The sequence below is a fragment of the Cervus canadensis genome, chromosome 6 (genome assembly GCF_019320065.1).
Source record: "Cervus canadensis isolate Bull #8, Minnesota chromosome 6, ASM1932006v1, whole genome shotgun sequence".
NCBI lineage: Eukaryota > Metazoa > Chordata > Mammalia > Artiodactyla > Cervidae > Cervus > Cervus canadensis.
This window is the reverse complement of record NC_057391.1, coordinates 807,634-826,664: the sequence shown is the minus strand read 5'-3', so window position 1 is coordinate 826,664 and position 19,031 is coordinate 807,634. Positions and strand designations below refer to the sequence as shown.

The 19,031-nt window shown below is 39.2% G+C and overlaps 1 protein-coding gene across 12 annotated transcripts in view; it reads left to right on the top strand.

The window, feature by feature from the left end:
• The window catches only part of APC (APC regulator of WNT signaling pathway), a 129,267-nt gene extending 112,050 nt beyond the window's left edge, over positions 1–17,217 (top strand). For all 12 annotated transcript variants that reach the window (XM_043470614.1, XM_043470610.1, XM_043470613.1 and 9 more), the window contains 4 exons: positions 252–329; positions 850–966; positions 7,184–7,398; positions 8,948–17,217. In XM_043470614.1, coding sequence (XP_043326549.1) covers positions 252–329; positions 850–966; positions 7,184–7,398; positions 8,948–15,542 — 7,005 coding nt within the window. In that variant the 3' untranslated portion in view covers positions 15,543–17,217. The remainder of the gene's footprint in view (positions 1–251; positions 330–849; positions 967–7,183; positions 7,399–8,947) is intronic.
• The last annotated feature ends 1,814 nt before the right edge of the window (positions 17,218–19,031 follow it).

Genomic DNA, 19,031 nt, shown 5'->3' with positions numbered 1-19,031 from the left:
TTTGCCAAGAAAGGAATGAATATTGCAAAGGATTAGGAGGGTATTTGTCTTTCATTTATGTAATTTATGGTTCTGGTTCTTTTATGGCATTAGGATTAAAATGAGACAGTTGAAACTTGATTTGACGCTTACTGGTCACAAACAGAGCACAGCCCAGGTTGCCTTGTTACTAACCCTATGTAATTCTTGACGTTGCAGGCTACCCTCTGCTCTATGATGTCACTAACCCTGTGTAATCCTTGACGTTGCAGGCTACCCTCTGCTCTATGAAAGGCTGCATGAGAGCACTCGTGGCTCAGCTAAAGTCTGAAAGTGAGGACTTACAGCAGGTACTTCTAAGAATTCCACATGTTCTTCTTGGATGTTAGTGGCTTAATACCCTGATTTAGATTAACTTAAGCTGTGACTCAGTATTTAGCATCTCATGTTTAAATTGTGGCTACATTAACACCGGAATAGAGGAGAAGAATTTTATTGTAGACTTCCTTTTGGCTCTATAGTAGCTTTAAGAAGAAATTTATTTATTAATAGATTTCTACTCTTACTTTTGGGCTTCCCAGGTGGTGCCTGTGGTAAAGAACCCACCTGCCAGTGCAGGAGACATAAGAGACACGGGCTTGATCTCTGGGTCGGGAAGATCCCCGGAGGAGGGCATGGCAGCCCATTCCAGTATTCTTGCCTGGACAGTCCCGTGGACAGAGGAGCCTGCTGGGCCACAGTCCATAGGGTTGCAAAGAGTCAGACACAACTGAAACAACTTAGCACTCTTACTTTTAACATTAAGAGCAAGAAAGCAACCAGTATAAATAATTTTATAAACAAACTCTTCTAAAATTGATCCATTTGCAGGTTATTGCAAGTGTTTTGAGGAACCTGTCTTGGAGAGCAGATGTAAATAGTAAAAAGACTTTGCGTGAAGTTGGAAGTGTGAAAGCACTGATGGAATGTGCTTTGGAAGTGAAAAAGGTACCTTTGAGAACATTTGGTGTTACCATATGCATTTCATCTTTGGATACTTTCTCGCTGCCCTCTCCCACCTCTGAAACTCACTCATTTCTGACCCTCTTAAGAGCTTACCAATCCCTAGACTTAGACTGCTCCAAACTTTGCAAGTATTAAGGCAGACAAGACTGTACAAGGTGACCTAGTGTAAATCAGGGTTTTTCAGACTCAGCTCTGTTGACACCTTGGACAGGTAAGTCTTTGTCTGGGGGTACTGATGTGTGTCTTGTAGGATGCTCAGCAGCATTCCTGGCCTTTGCCCACTAAACGCTGACATGCCCCCCCTCAGTCATAATCATCAGAAGTGTCTCCATTTATTACCAGACGGCCGCGTAAGGGAAACGGGACAGAACCACCCCTAGATGATTCCTTGCTGCCCAAATCCTAATCTCCCAGAGTCCCCAGATTTTGATAGTCACCTTATAGAGGTAATCAGACCCAAAGATGAAAAATCCATCAAATAATAATTTTTTTACAAAAGGAAGTAATATCCAGGTGGGATATCTACTTTAGAAACTAAGCTGATTTTTTTTTTTAATTGAAATTTGCGAAGAACTAAGCTAAGCCAGTCTCTTTAGCTAGGAAGGAATCTGAGCTTCCTTTCACCCAACCAGCCCTCCTTGACCCAGAGCCTACATTTTTTTCTTCAGAATTTCCTTTTCAGTCTGGGGCTTTTTTTTTAATTTATGTATTTTTTTCTAAATTACATCATTTTATACCTGGAAACTCCCAAGAAAATCAACTGGAAAATTATTAGAAGAAAAATATTGTTAAGTAACTGGCTATAAAGATAATGTTCAAAGGTGGTCAGGAGGTACAAACTTCCAGTTATAAGATAAATGCATACTAGAATGTAATATACAATATGATTAATGTTATTAACACTACCATATCATTATATATGAAAATTTTTAAGAGAGTAAGTCCTGAGTGCTCATCACAAGGAAAAAGTTTTCTATTTCTTTCATTGTGTATGTATATATACATATATATATATATGAGATAACAGATGTTCACTGAACTCACTGTGGTAATCATTTCATGATGTATGTAAGTTAAATCATTATGCTGTACCCCTTAAATAGTGTTACATGTCAATTATGTCTCAAAACGGGGAGAGAACAATACTGTTCAGATGTACTCAGGATTTGCACAAAGGTACCGTTAGAACACTGCTGAGTCAGCAGAACACTTGTACTTACACTGTAGGAAAAAAGATGATGAATGGCCAGTAAGCACTTGAAAATATACTCAACATCATTAGTCATCAGGGAAATACAAATTACAACTATGAGATACCATTACACATATTATATTGGTTAAAATTTTTTAAATTGACCATGTGTTGTCAAAGATGTTAAACAGCTGAAATTCTTATGCACTGCTGGCAGCAAAGTTAAATGGTATATACAAGCATACCTCACTTTATTGCAGTTTGCAGATATTGCATTTTTGGTAAATTGAAAGTCTGTGGCAACCCTGCACTAAGCAAGTCTTTTAGTGCCATTTTCCCAACAGCATTATTTTTCAGTTAAGGTATGTACATCTTTATACATAATGCTGTTGGACAGTTAATGCAGTATAATGTAAATGTAACTTTATATGCACTGAGAAACCAAAAAAATGGTATGACTTGCTTTATTGCAATATTTGCTTTATTGGAGTGGTCTGGAACCATGCAATATCTCTGAGGTCTGTCTGTCCCACTTGAGAGCATTTTTGGCAGTGTTTTAAAATTAACATTTACCTGCCATACAGCCTGGCCACCCATGAGGAACAAAAACTTAAATTTACACAAAGACACACAGATATTCACATAAAGATTATTTGTGATGGCCAAAACCTAGGGAAAAAAATCTAATGTCCATTAGTAGGTAAATGGATACATAAATTGTGGAATACTATTTGGCTATATAAAAAAAAGAATGAACTATTGATACCTGCAATAATCTGTTATGTCAGAAATCAGAACAGTAGTTGCCTGGGGTTGGGGGTGGATTACAAGGGGTATGAGGAAATTGGAGGAGGATCAAAGTACAGTTTATTGGTCGCTTTAATACCTTACTAAAATTATACAAAAAATTAGTGCCATGTACACTTTAAGACTCCTTTCTAGTCAACCTTGTGTATTTTCAGAAAGATGTTTTTGTATACATTATTTGTATACATTATTGGAACTTGTATTGCAGCTGAAGAGCTCACATTATCACTCAGGGACCTCAAAGATCTACATACAAACCAATTGCTACATACCAAGAAAGTTAGATTAACAGACAGCCTACTGAAAAGTGTAAAAGATTTTAATAAATGTCGACATAGCCTGTTTTGTAAAGGAAGAGTAGATCATTTCTCTCTCATAGATGAGAGAGAATCATTAAAGATCATTTCTCCCTAAATTCATCTATAAATTTTTTTTTTCTTTTTATTAGTTGGAGGCTAATTACTTCACAACATTGCAGTGGGTTTTGTCATACATTGACATGAATCAGCCATGGAGTTACATGTATTCCCCATCCCGATCCCCCCTCCCACCTCCCTCTCCACCCGATTCCTCTGGGTCTTCCCAGTGCACCAGGCCCGAGCACTTGTCTCATGCATCCAACCTGGGCTGGTGATCTGTTTCACCATAGATAGTATACACGCTGTTCTCTCGAAACATCCCACCCTCGCCTTCTCCCACAGAGTCCAAAAGTCTGTTCTATACATCTGTGTCTCTTTTTCTGTTTTTGCATATAGGGTTATCATTACCATCTTTCTAAATTCCATATATATGTGTTAGTATGCTGTAATGTTCTTTATCTTTCTGGCTTACTTCATTTCTGTATAATGGGCTCCAGTTTCATCCATCTCATTAGAACTGATTCAAATGAATTCTTTTTAACGGCTGAGTAATATTCCATGGTGTATGTACCACAGCTTCCTTATCCATTTGTCTGCTGATGGGCATCTAGGTTGCTTCCATGTCCTGGCTATTATAAACAGTGCTGCAATGAACATTGGGGTGCATGTGTCTCTTTCAGATCTGGTTTCCTCAGTGTGTATGCCCAGAAGTGGTATTGCTGGGTCATATGGCAGTTCTATTTCCAGTTTTTTAAGAAAAATTCATCTATAAATTTTTAATGTAAGCCCACACCGGGGAAACCAGAATTGAAAGAGACACTTGTACCCCAATGTTCATCACAGCACTGTTTATAATAACCAGGACATGGAAGCAACCTAGATGTCCATTGGGAGACGAATGGATAAGAAAGCTGTGGTACATACACACAGTGGAATATTACTCAGCTATTAAAAAGAATGCATTTGAATCAGTTCTAATGAGGTGGATGAAACTGGAGCCTATTATACAGAGTGAAGTAAGTCAGAAAGAAAAACACCAATACAGTATGTTAACTCATATATATGGAATTTAGAAAGATGGTAACGATGACCCTATATGCGAGACAGCCAAAGAGACACATGTGAAGAACAGACTTTTGGAATCTGTGGGAGAAGGCGAGGGTGGGATGATTTGAGAGAATAGCATTGAAACATGTATATTATCATCTGTGAAACAGATTGCCAGTCCAGGCTCGATGCATGAGACAGGGTGCTCAGGGCTGGTGCACTGGGGTGACCCTGAGGGATGGGATGGGGAGGGAGGTCTGAGGGGGGTTCAGGATGGGGAACGCATGTACACCCATGGCTGATTCATGTCAATGTATGGCAGAAACCACTACAATAGTGTAAAGTAATTAGCCTCCAATTAAAATAAATTAATTTAAAAAATTAAATTTGGACTTCCCTAGTGGCTCAGACAGTAAAGTGTCTGTCTACGATGTGGGAGACCCGGGTTCGATCCCTGGGTCAGGAAGATCCTCTGGAGAAGGAAATGGCAACCCACTCCAGTACTCTTGCCTGGAAAATCCTGTGGATGGAGGAGCCTGATAGTGTACAATCCATGGGATTGCAAAGAGTCGGACACGACTGAGCAACTAAACAAAACTAATTTTAAAAAAAAATTTTTTTTTTTTAATGTAAGCCCAATCTTGGAAAAACTAGCCCATCAGAAAGTTATAATATCCAGTTCTGACTTGGTCTTGCTCTGGTTAATGGTATTAGATTTTATTTTTTCCATCTTTTTCTACATTCAGTGCAACAGCCAATATGAACATTCTTTCTCTTTTTAACTTGTCATCTCTTCATTCTCAACTTTATTTACTCCTCACAGCCACAAGAACCAAAGCTACCTTCCATATTCCCCAGGTCCTGCGTCCTTTTCACCCCATGCACTGGCGCTTCCTCTTCCTCCACCTGCGCCCTGTGCTCTGGGCATTGCTGTTTACTCAGAACTGCTCGTCCGTTACTCTGGCCCTACATACTTTCTCTACTGCTTGTAGAGAAGGAGGCTTTTTTAATGTGTCACTTATCTGTAAGAAGCCCGATGTTTTGAAAATAAAAACAAAAATGTTCATTTTCATTGCTACTTCCAACTTCTTCAGAGAGTCTCCTGTAACAACCAAAGCCCTGAACAAGCAGTCTAGTAGTCATTTCCTTCATTTCTTAACTGGCCACATCTTCCTCAGTCCTTTGTAAATTTGCTGCCAACAAAAATCTAGATTTATAGCTTAACTAGGGCATCACTTTTCTACCTGTACCTGTATTTGATACCTTTTGATCGCATACCTTACTGAATCTCCTCCCTTTGTTTTTACCACCTATACTTCCAACATCTAATTGTTTCATCTTGTCTCCTCTAACTATAAAGCTCCTTTGAAACAAAACCCTTGGCCCCTACATGTAGTCCCAAAGAGAGCAACTTCTGTTTTCCTACCTTAAACTCTCATCTCTAGGTCAGTTGTAAGTTTAGCTCACTCCTCTAAACTGTTGCCATTTTTTCTGATCTCAAGATACTTTGTCCCATTTCCTCAATCACATTATAATTAACATTGAGCTATTGTCCTTTTCACATCTTCAGTGGTGAATGCATTTCTTCTCTGCCTCATGGTAAATAGTATCTATTTTATTCATTTAATATCCTGAAGAAGAGAATACAATGGTTCTTGATTGGGCTGAGCCCAAAATGTTTGCCATGACATTCAGGGCCGTCTTTTCCCTGTCTGACCTTACTTCCCATACTGTCCCAACGTGGATTTGACTTCTTCTGTGTCTTCTTTCTGTTATTTACTCTTCCCTTGCTTATTCCCACTTCCATGCCTTTACTCATTCTACTTCCCCTGCCTCCTCTGAAGGTACATGTCTTTTTATCTGCAGAGCTGCTCTCCCCCAAAAATTATTTCATTTATTTGACTTAAGTTTCCATGGCAGTAATCTTTTCATTAGAGCCCTTGATTTTAAGTATAGTGTTACTTTTTTCCCCCAAAGTAAACAGTACCTTCAAAGCAAGTGTCAGTTGCTCTGTTTGTATCATCTAGAGTACCTGTAACTGTGATAGGCACAGAGTAGGTTTCTAATGAATGTTCGTCTGTTCCCTGATTGATTTTTAGTAAGAAGAGTGATGTCAGGAGCATGGCAAGTTTTAACCAAACATCCTTAATTGTATACTCAAAGTGTCTTCTCTGGCAGTTATAAATTGACAGTTTACTGTGATACTGTACATCAGGGAGTTCTCCTTTTTATAATGACTTTGTTTCTTTGAGGATTTTAAGAAATTGGAGTATTTCCAGTATTCTTCCATTTTAATAAATTGTTACTTTTGCATCAACCACACATAAATATGGATGTGTGTTTTTATACAAACAATATTGTACATACATCTCTGCAACGTGCTCTTTTCATTTAATGATAGGTCTGAATATCTTTTCAAATCAGCATAGAGAGGGTTTTTTCTAGTTTATAGTATCCTGAAAATGTTATCTTTTCAGAATGCAGATCAGTTGTTTCATTTTCTAATATGAACTTCCTTGAGATAAGTGTGTACCATCTAAACATTTCACGTTCATTGTTTAGATGAATGTGATGGTCATTGTTTTAATATTGTGTTCTGCTTGTTTCATGGGGATATCACTGTCTTAAGTTCTGTTTGGTATTTTATGAAAGTTTTTTTAAGTGAGGCGTTCCTAGTGCTTTACCAGGGGATGTTTAAAAAAAAGAGAGCTTTCTCTATAGAAGTAAGCATAGAAGTTCTAAGAGTTATAGTTACAGCTCTTAACTAGATGACATATATTCTGTTTCTTGATAGGAATCAACCCTCAAAAGCGTACTGAGTGCCTTATGGAATCTGTCAGCACACTGCACTGAGAATAAAGCTGACATATGTGCTGTAGGTGGTGCGCTTGCCTTTCTGGTTGGCACTCTCACTTATCGCAGCCAGACAAATACTTTAGCCATTATTGAAAGTGGAGGTGGGATATTACGGAATGTATCCAGCTTGATAGCTACAAATGAGGACCACAGGTAAATACAGTTTTATGTTACTTTTAAATGAATTTGTAAGATTCATCTTCAGAAAGACTTAACTGAGCAGTGTTTTGTGTAATTATGCAAGTTCTGAGCCAAATTACATTTATGACAATGAAACTATAACTATTAATACCTGATTTATTCATTAACATTTATGCTAATAAAAGTTCATAGTATCACAAAGATGTCTAAAAATAAACCAGTGATACTTGAGAGATATAACCCATGTGTAGAATAAAAAATGAAAGCCATAAATATTACAGAGAACAAAATCCTTTCCTATATGTAGTGTGGATTAAGGAAATATGAGGTTATAAAAAAAACTTATGGTCATGATCCAGAAAGTACAATGATTCACATTTTTCTTGTGGAGCCATAATATCAGTAATCAAAATGTTTTTCAGCCAGCAGCCGTTCGTCCAATTTATTGTAACTGTGAAACCTAACAGAGCACCTCACATGCAAGGCATACATTTTCAGAACTTGAGCTTTGCCTTATCTCAGCAAAAATATAGTATCTTTCACAGTGTATTTATTTATTTTATCCTGTATTGTTCTTCTCTCATTAAAAAAAAAAAAAAGACTATGGGGTACTTGTAGTAAAAGGGCTTTGTAAACAGTGTAAACATCTTTTCTGTAAGTTTTTGATGCACAAACTACAAGCCTTACAGCCCTATCCTCTTCTCATGGAAGAACTCTTAAACTTAGTAAGCACTCAGGTGTCTGCTGGACTGCAGAGAGAGCGCTGCCATGCTAAAGCTTATTGTACCTTTTTGCCTATCAGTTTTAAAGCCCACTAGAGCTGACTATGCTCTCATTAAACTTCATTCTACCATGCATTAAATAAGCCATAGCTCTTCAGATCCTAATATTCATTATGCTGACTCTCAACTCTTGTTTTTAAATGTTTTTAAAACTTTCACTTTATTTTTAGAAAAACTACACACACCATTTGCCCAAAACCACTTACAAGGGGGAATATCAGTATTACAAATTCAAACCAGAGAGAGATTATCTAAAAGTCATTTTGCTGACCTGAGCTTACAGTGTGCTCCCTGACTTTGTAAAGATCTATCAGTTAATTCTTCTCTCTACCTCTTCTGAGATGTCTCTGTTGTCAACATTGTGGAACCCACCCAGATGTTAAATTACCAGACTCCCTGTTCAGCTAAGATTCCATAATATATTTATACTCAGTAAACTGAGAAACTCTGTCACTATGTAAAGTAGATATATATTTGCTTCAAAAAGTTTTAAAGCTGTTAGGTCAGAATAGGAAATGCAGAATTGATGAAACTGAACATTTTTATCTTTTAGTCTGACAGATGAGTACTATAAAACAATAAACATTAAATGAACTAAGGTAGAACAAAAGGAGATGGGCAGTGCTTGAAATTTATAATATAATTTGGTGTAGTTTTATTATGCCTGTTGTTACAAGTTTTAGCAGTTATCTTTAGACTTAAATTTGTTCTCTTTCCTTTTATTTGTCACTGCAAACAGATTTTTACCTTACTTTTGTAATATCTTATTTTTATTTCAGGCAAATCCTAAGAGAGAATAATTGCTTACAGACCTTATTACAACACTTGAAATCTCACAGTTTGACAATAGTTAGTAATGCGTGCGGAACCTTGTGGAATCTCTCAGCAAGAAACCCTAAAGACCAGGAAGCATTGTGGGACATGGGAGCAGTCAGCATGCTCAAGAACCTCATTCATTCAAAGCACAAGATGATTGCTATGGGAAGTGCTGCAGCTTTAAGGAATCTCATGGCAAATAGACCTGCAAAGTATAAAGATGCCAATATCATGTCTCCTGGTTCAAGTCTGCCTTCTCTTCATGTCAGGAAACAAAAGGCCCTGGAAGCCGAATTAGATGCTCAGCATTTATCAGAAACTTTTGACAATATTGACAATTTAAGTCCCAAGGCATCTCATCGTAGCAAGCAGAGACACAAGCAAAATCTTTATGGTGACTATGTTTTTGACAGCAACCGACATGATGATAACAGGTCAGACAATTTTAATACTGGAAACATGACTGTCCTGTCACCGTATTTAAATACTACAGTATTGCCCAGCTCTTCTTCATCAAGAGGAAGTTTAGATAGCTCTCGTTCTGAGAAAGATAGAAGTTTGGAGAGAGAACGAGGTATTAGCCTAGGCAACTACCACCCAGCAACAGAAAATCCAGGAACCTCTTCAAAACGAGGTTTGCAGATTTCTACCACTGCAGCCCAGATTGCCAAAGTCATGGAAGAAGTATCAGCCATTCACACCTCCCAGGAAGACAGGAGTTCTGGGTCGACCACAGAACTACACTGTGGGACAGATGAGAGGAATGCACTGAGAAGAAGCTCTACCGCCCACACACATGCCAACACTTACAGCTTTACCAAGTCAGAAAACTCAAACAGAACATGTCCAATACCATATGCCAAAGTAGAATATAAGAGGTCTTCAAATGATAGTTTAAATAGTGTCAGCAGTAGTGATGGTTATGGTAAAAGAGGTCAGATGAAACCTTCAATTGAATCCTATTCTGAAGATGATGAAAGTAAATTCTGCAGCTATGGTCAGTATCCAGCTGACCTAGCCCATAAAATACATAGTGCAAATCATATGGATGATAATGATGGAGAACTAGATACACCAATAAATTATAGTCTTAAATATTCCGATGAACAGTTGAACTCTGGGAGGCAGAGCCCTTCACAGAATGAAAGATGGGCAAGACCCAAACATATACTAGAAGATGAAATAAAACCGAATGAGCAGAGACAATCAAGGAGTCAAAGCACAGCTTATCCTGTATATCCTGAGAGCACTGATGATAAACATCTCAAGTTCCAACCACACTTTGGGCAGCAAGAATGTGTTTCCCCGTACAGGTCAAGAGCAGCCAATGGATCTGAACCAAATCGAGTAGGCTCTAATCATGGAATTAGTCAAAATGTGAACCAGTCTTTGTGTCAAGAAGATGACTATGAAGATGATAAACCAACCAACTACAGTGAACGTTACTCTGAGGAAGGGCAGCATGAGGAAGAAGAGAGACCAACCAATTATAGCATAAAATACAGTGAAGAAAAACATCACGTGGATCAGCCCATTGATTATAGTTTAAAATACACCACAGACATTCCTTCTTCACAGAAACCGGCATTTTCATTCTCAAAGAATTCATCTGGACAGAGCACAAAAACTGAACACATCTCTTCAAGCAGCGAGAATACTTCCACACCTTCATCTAATGCCAAAAGGCAGAATCAGCTGCATCCAAGCTCAGCACAAAGCAGAAGTAGTCAGACCCCAAAAGCCACCTCTTCCTCTTGCAAAGTTCCCTCTATCAACCAAGAAACAATACAGACTTACTGTGTAGAAGATACCCCAATATGTTTTTCGAGATGCAGTTCATTATCATCTTTGTCATCTGCTGAAGATGAAATAGGGTGTGACCAGACCACACAGGAAGCAGATCCCGCTAACTCTCTGCAAATAGCCGAAATCAAGGACAACAGCGGACCTAGGCCAAATGAAGATTCTGTGAGTAAAGTTCCAGCAGTGTCACAGCACGTTAGAACCAAATCCAGCAGACTCCAGGCTTCTGGTCTGTCTTCAGAGTCAGCTAGGCACAAAGCTGTTGAATTTTCTTCAGGGGCCAAATCTCCTTCCAAGAGTGGTGCTCAGACACCCAAAAGTCCACCAGAGCACTACGTTCAGGAGACCCCACTCATGTTTAGCAGATGTACTTCAGTCAGTTCACTCGATAGTTTTGAGAGTCGCTCAATTGCCAGCTCCGTTCAGAGTGAACCCTGCAGTGGAATGGTGAGTGGCATTATAAGCCCCAGTGACCTCCCAGATAGCCCTGGACAAACCATGCCACCAAGCAGAAGTAAAACCCCTCCTCCTCCTCCCCCTCCTCCTCAGACAGTTCAGACAAAGCAAGAAGTACCTAAAACTAAAGCACCTAGTGCTGAAAAGAGAGAAAGTGGACCTAAGCAAGCTGCCGTAAATGCTGCAGTACAGAGGGTCCAGGTTCTTCCAGATGCTGATACTTTGTTACATTTTGCCACAGAGAGTACTCCTGATGGTTTTTCTTGTTCATCTAGCCTGAGTGCTCTGAGCCTTGATGAGCCATTTATTCAGAAAGATGTGGAACTAAGAATAATGCCTCCAGTTCAGGAAAATGACAACGGGAATGAAACAGAAAGTGAGCAGCCTGAAGAATCAAATGAAAACCAGGAAAAAGAGGCAGAAAAACCCACTGACTCTGAAAAAGATATTTTAGATGAGTCAGATGATGATGATATTGAAATACTAGAAGAGTGTATAATTTCTGCCATGCCAACAAAATCTTCACGCAAAGCCAAAAAACCAGCCCAGACTACTTCGAAATTACCTCCACCTGTGGCAAGGAAACCAAGTCAGCTGCCTGTATACAAACTTCTGCCGTCACAAAACAGGTTACAGGCACAAAAGCATGTTAGTTTTACACCAGGAGATGATATGCCACGGGTGTATTGTGTAGAAGGGACACCTATAAACTTTTCCACAGCTACATCTCTGAGTGATCTAACGATAGAATCCCCTCCAAATGAGTTAGCTGCTGGAGAAGGGGTTAGAGCAGGGGCACAATCAAGTGAATTTGAAAAACGAGATACCATTCCTACTGAAGGCAGAAGTACAGATGAGGCTCAAAGAGGGAAAGCCTCATCTGTCACTGTACCTGAACTAGATGACAATAAAACAGAAGAAGGTGATATTCTTGCAGAATGCATTAATTCTGCTATGCCCAAAGGAAAAAGTCACAAGCCTTTCCGTGTGAAAAAGATTATGGACCAGGTCCAACAAGCATCTATGTCTTCATCTGGAACTAACAAAAATCAATTAGATGGTAAGACAAAGAAACCTACTTCACCAGTAAAACCTATACCACAAAATACTGAATACAGGACACGTGTAAGAAAAAATACAGACTCAAAAAATAATTTAAATGCTGAAAGAAATTTCTCAGAAAACAAAGATTCAAAGAAACAGCACTTGAAAAATAATTCCAAGGACTTCAATGATAAACTGCCAAATAATGAAGACAGAGTCAGAGGAAGTTTTACTTTTGATTCACCTCATCATTACACACCCATTGAAGGCACTCCATACTGTTTTTCACGAAATGACTCTTTGAGTTCTCTAGATTTTGATGATGATGATGTTGACCTTTCCAGGGAAAAGGCTGAATTAAGAAAGGGGAAGGAAAATAAAGAATCAGAAGCTAAAGTGACCAACCACACAGAACTAACCTCAAACCAACAATCAGCTAATAAGACACCAGCTGTTACAAAGCAGCCAATAAATAGAGGTCAGTCTAAATCCGTGCTGCAGAAGCAGTCCACTTTTCCCCAGTCCTCCAAAGATATACCAGACAGAGGGGCAGCAACAGATGAGAAATTACAGAATTTTGCTATTGAAAATACTCCAGTTTGCTTTTCTCGAAATTCCTCTCTAAGCTCTCTTAGTGACATTGATCAGGAAAACAACAACAACAAGGAAAATGAACCTATCAAAGAGACAGAGCCCCCTGACTCACAGGGAGAAGCAAGTAAACCCCAGGCATCAGGTTATGCTCCTAAATCATTTCACGTTGAAGATACCCCTGTCTGTTTCTCAAGAAACAGTTCTCTCAGTTCTCTTAGTATTGATTCTGAAGATGACCTGCTGCAGGAATGCATAAGTTCTGCAATGCCAAAAAAGAAAAAGCCTTCAAGGCTCAAGGCTGATAATGAAAAGCATAGTCCCAGAAATATGGGTGGCATATTAGCAGAAGATTTGACACTCGATTTGAAAGATATACAGAGACCAGATTCAGAACATGGTTTATCCCCAGATTCAGAAAATTTTGATTGGAAAGCTATTCAGGAAGGTGCAAATTCCATAGTAAGTAGTTTACATCAAGCTGCTGCTGCCGCATGTTTATCTCGACAAGCTTCGTCTGATTCAGATTCCATCCTTTCACTGAAATCGGGCATCTCTCTGGGATCACCATTTCATCTTACACCTGATCAAGAAGAAAAACCCTTTACGAGTAATAAAGGCCCACGAATTCTAAAACCTGGGGAGAAAAGTACATTGGAAACTAAAAAACTAGAATCTGAAAATAAAGGAATAAAAGGAGGCAAAAAGGTTTATAAAAGTTTGATTACTGGGAAAGTTCGGTCTAATTCGGAAATTTCGAGCCAAATGAAACAACCCCTTCAAACAAACATGCCTGCAATCTCTCGAGGTAGGACAATGATTCATATTCCAGGAGTTCGGAATAGCTCTTCAAGTACAAGCCCAGTTTCTAAAAAAGGCCCACCCCTCAAGACTCCAGCCTCCAAAAGCCCTAGCGAAGGTCAGGCGGCTACCACTTCTCCCAGAGGAACCAAGCCATCAGTGAAGTCAGAATTAAGCCCTGTTACAAGGCAGGCATCCCAGACAGCGGGATCAAACAAAGGACCTTCTAGATCAGGATCTAGAGATTCCACTCCTTCAAGACCTGCCCAGCAACCATTAAGTAGACCAATGCAGTCTCCAGGGCGAAACTCAATCTCTCCTGGTAGAAATGGAATAAGTCCCCCTAACAAATTATCTCAACTACCAAGGACGTCATCCCCTAGTACTGCTTCAACTAAGTCCTCAGGTTCTGGGAAAATGTCTTACACATCTCCTGGCAGACAGATGAGCCAGCAGAACCTCACCAAACAAACGGGCTTATCCAAGAATGGCAGTGGTATCCCAAGAAGTGAATCTGCCTCCAAAGGGCTAAATCAAATGAGTAATAGTAATGGATCCAATAAAAAAGTAGAACTTTCTAGAATGTCTTCAACAAAGTCAAGTGGAAGTGAATCCGATAGGTCAGAGAGACCTGTATTAGTACGCCAATCAACTTTCATCAAAGAAGCTCCAAGCCCAACCCTAAGGAGAAAACTGGAGGAATCTGCTTCATTTGAATCTCTTTCTCCGTCTTCTAGACCCGATTCTCCAACACGGTCCCAGGCACATACTCCAGTTTTAAGTCCTTCCCTTCCTGATATGTCTCTATCTACACATTCGTCTGTTCAGTCTGGTGGATGGCGAAAACTCCCACCTAACCTCAGTCCCACCATAGAGTATAATGATGGAAGACCAGTAAAGCGCCATGATATAGCACGCTCTCATTCCGAAAGTCCTTCCAGACTTCCCATCAATAGGTCAGGGACCTGGAAACGTGAGCACAGCAAACACTCGTCATCACTTCCTCGAGTAAGCACTTGGAGAAGAACTGGAAGTTCATCCTCAATTCTTTCTGCTTCATCAGAATCTAGTGAAAAGGCAAAAAGTGAGGACGAGAAACATGTGAACTCTATTTCAGGAAGCAAACAAACTAAAGAAAACCAGGTATCCACAAAAGGAACATGGAGAAAAATAAAAGAAAGTGAAATTTCTCCCACAAGTAGTACTTCTCAGACCACTTCTTCAGGTGCTACAAATGGTGCTGAATCAAAGACTCTGATTTATCAAATGGCACCTGCTGTTTCTAAAACAGAGGATGTTTGGGTAAGAATTGAGGATTGCCCCATTAACAACCCTAGATCTGGAAGATCTCCAACAGGAAATACTCCCCCCGTGATTGACACTGTTTCAGAAAAGGGAAACCCGAACCCTAAAGATTCAAAAGATAATCAGGGAAAACAAAATGTGAGCAATGGTAGCGCCCCCATACGCACCATGGGTCTGGAAAACCGCCTGAATTCCTTTATTCAGGTAGATCCCCCAGACCAAAAAGGAACTGAGGCAAAGCCGGGACAAAGTAATAACCCTGTCCCTGCATCCGAGACTAATGAAAGTTCTATAGCTGAGCGTACCCCGTTTAGTTCTAGCAGCTCAAGCAAGCACAGTTCACCAAGTGGGACTGTCGCGGCCAGGGTGAGCCCTTTTAATTACAACCCGAGCCCAAGGAAAAGCAGCGCAGACGGCACCTCAGCCCGACCGTCTCAGATCCCAACGCCGGTGAGTAACACCACAAAGAAACGCGACTCAAAGCCCGACAGCGCGGAGCCCGGCGGGACTCAGAGTCCTAAGCGCCACTCCGGGTCTTACCTTGTGACGTCTGTGTGAGAAGAGCGGGAAGGAGGAAAGGAAGAATGTGATAGGTGGTAATTACAACTGCTATGTAGAAATTTTGTTTCAAGTGAAACTGTAAAAGACTGAAAAATTTTGTACATAGGTTTGATTCTTGTTAGAGGGTTTTTGTTCTGGAAGCCATATTTGATAGTATACTTTGTCTTCACTGGTCATATTTTGGGAGGCACTCTTGATAGGAAGAAAACGGTAAAGCCAAGTATATTTGTACAGTATGTTTTTCATGTATTTAAGTAGCATCCCATCCCAGCATCCTTTAATTATTGCTTGTCTTAAAATAACACTACAGATAGAAGATATGATATATTGCTGTTATCAATCATTTCTAGATAATAAACTGACTAAACTTACATCAGGGAGAAATTGGTATTTATGCAAAAAACCATTCTGTTTTAGTCCTTGAGAGTCCCATCTAACATCATAATTAATCATGTGGCTGTGAAATTCACAGTAATATGGTTCCCGATGAACAAGTTTACCCAGCCTGCTTTGCTTTACTGCATGAATGAAACTGATGGTTCAATTTCAGAAGTAATGATTAACAGTTCTGTGGTCACATGATGTGCATATAGATAGCTATAGTGTAACAACTTACACTATTTTGTGCGCAAAACAAAAAAATCTGTGTAACTGTAAAACATTGAATGAAACTATTTTCCCTGAACATCTGAAAGTAGGTAGAATTTTTGCTATGCTGTAACTTGTTGTATATTCTGGTATTTGAGGTGAGATGGCTGCTCCTTTATTATTGAGACATGAATCGTGTCTCAACAGAAACTAAATGAACGTTTCAGAATAAATTATTGCTGTATGTAAACTGTTACTGAAATTGGTATTTGTTTGAAGGGTCTTATTTCACATTTGTATTAATAATTGTCAAAAAGGGCCTCTTTTAAAAGCTTATATAAATTTTTTCTTCAAATTCTATGCATTAAGAGTAAAATTCCTCTTACTGTAATAAAAACAATTGAAGCTGATTGTTGGCATTTAACCATTCCATGCATTGGCACTTAACCTTTCCTGAAAGTTTTTTTAATGTGTGATTAGCACTTCCTGTTTAGTATTTTTCTATTCACTTTTTTTTCTTACTCCACTGGAGTTGATTTTTTAAATTCATATAATAGCAATGTGAACTGCCTTGCATATGGGCATTGAACACAACAGGCCCACAAAGAACATTTCTTTTTTCTTAATAGAATTCTGTCCTTGAAAAATTTATTATTCTGAGGTAGAAGTAGTCTCTTCCAAGCCCGTCTTTGAATGATGCTGTCTTGTCCCTCCTGTTGCTCCTGGGTCTGGAATGAACACCTGTCATCACCTTTTGTGTTACAGCAGAATTTCAGCAGCCAAATATAACCAGCACCTGGCCATGTTCAGAAAATGCTGAGACATTCAAGAGACTCTTAAGAAACCATTGTTGTTAACAAAAACTTTGTTTTTGATGAGTAGGGTTGTGGGGTATGTGTTCACATGCCCCCTTCCTCACACAGCAAGGAGAGGATCCTCCTTCATGAAGGAAGACAGACTGATAAGATTTATTTAAAAAGCTAATATATCTTTCCAGAATTTGTTCTAAATGATCAGAGAGTAAGGATGATGATAAATGTTCACTATTTGTTGAATAAATGAAATTTTATTTTTTAATGATAAATTCATGCACTCTGCACTTGGGGAAGGGAAAAGATATTTAGATATGGCAGGACACTGGGGAAAGGTGGTGAGGAGTAAGCATATCTACCTGCTGTCTTTGAAATCACATCATAGAGTTAGTTACCTACCGCTTACCTGTGTATATTACGTAAGGACTTTTTTTTTTTAAGTCATTTACTAAAATGCCAGTAAATAAGTGCTGTGATTTGAAGAAAGGCATGTGACTCCAAAGCCCATACTCTTTCTACTGCTCACCTTTGGGATATACCTACATTTAAACTTTAGTCAAGTTTTATCTGAGTGAAATCATTTGTAAGTCATAAGACTATTCTGTTTTTCTCAAAGGATGCCTTATCCAGCAGGGATATATGAATAGAGGTCATATTTCTTTCCTGTTTAGTGCTGATTTTCTTTTTTTGTTGTTGTTGTTTTAGTTACTACTGCATGCCCATTTTTATAAACCACTTCAAATACTTTTATAGGAAATAACATGGGATATAAGTCAATTAGAATAAAATTACCTTTCTCAAGGAAGGAAAAAGGAAAAAAACAAACAAAACAAAACACCTCAGTGCTGAAAATGAAAAAAGGATGCCCTCCATATCCCAGAAAACTCAGGAATTACAGTAAGCAGCGCCTACTGGGAGAAGGTACAGTATACATTGCCCATTGAGGAAAAAGTTCTGTATGAGACCCTCTAGTTAGAGACAATGGCTCTGAATTAGTAAAGGACAAAATCTCAGTTCTAATTTTAGAAGTTCAGGGAGTGCTCCCATAACTGATAACCACCCAAAGGGTCCCCAGTTTACGCCTCTGTGTGACAAACGGCACCCCGAGCCAGCGTTGGCGGCTGGTTATCTTTGGACTGCAGCAGACAGAACCGAGGCAGTGGTTTCCAAACTTGAGTGCATGCAAATCACCAAAAACGTTTGTTAAAACACATCCCCATCCTTCCTGACTCTGAGTCAGGCCTGGGAACCAGCAGGCGATGCCGATGCTGCTGGTCTGGGACCACTCAGAGTTACTGCCGTGCGCGACCGCAGCAAAGCTCCTCGAGGGACTGCCTTCCGTTCCAGCTGCTCTTCTCAACCACTGGCCTCAGCATCCGAGAAAGTACACCAAACTGCCCTCTCCCTTAGGCATGAAAAGATATGGATATTGAGTTACAATCTGAACAGCCCATCGCAACTCCCAGTAATCCACAAGTTTACCAGACACGAATGAACAGGTAATTCTATATCAGAGGTACTGACTCATGTTCCCTTTGGAACAGTTATCAAAAAGGCAAAATTTCAGCAAATATCTAATTTGGATTTGCAATAATATCAAAAGAGACACCAAGAACAGGGCAAAGAAGAGAACTTTGAAGAGAGAGCAAATGGATTTCAGATGAAAGAAAAATGTGCCCAGTTAGCATACAAACAACAACCAATTAACTATGGCAAATTCATATTTGAGAATAAACTTGACAAGTTACTTTGCACTGACAGGAAAGTTAATGAGAGGGAAATAATGAAATAAAAGATAAGCCCCAAAGAACCCAACTGCATTGTAAGAACAGTCAAAAAACTTTTTTCCCCATAAACCATGGATTGTTCCCACAAGGTTAATGAACTGAAGGGATGAGTCTTGCTGAAGATGGAAGCAAGTTGCACTATATCTGAATTCATGTTTTCACAGAGTTTCCTTCTATCTAAAATAGAAAAAGAACTGAGTGCCAGAAATGCAAAAAGAAAATTGCTAAGAGCTGAAGAATACTTGAGTAGTCAGATCATTCACAGTTAACCAAACAAAAATAATTTTTCAAGAGTCACA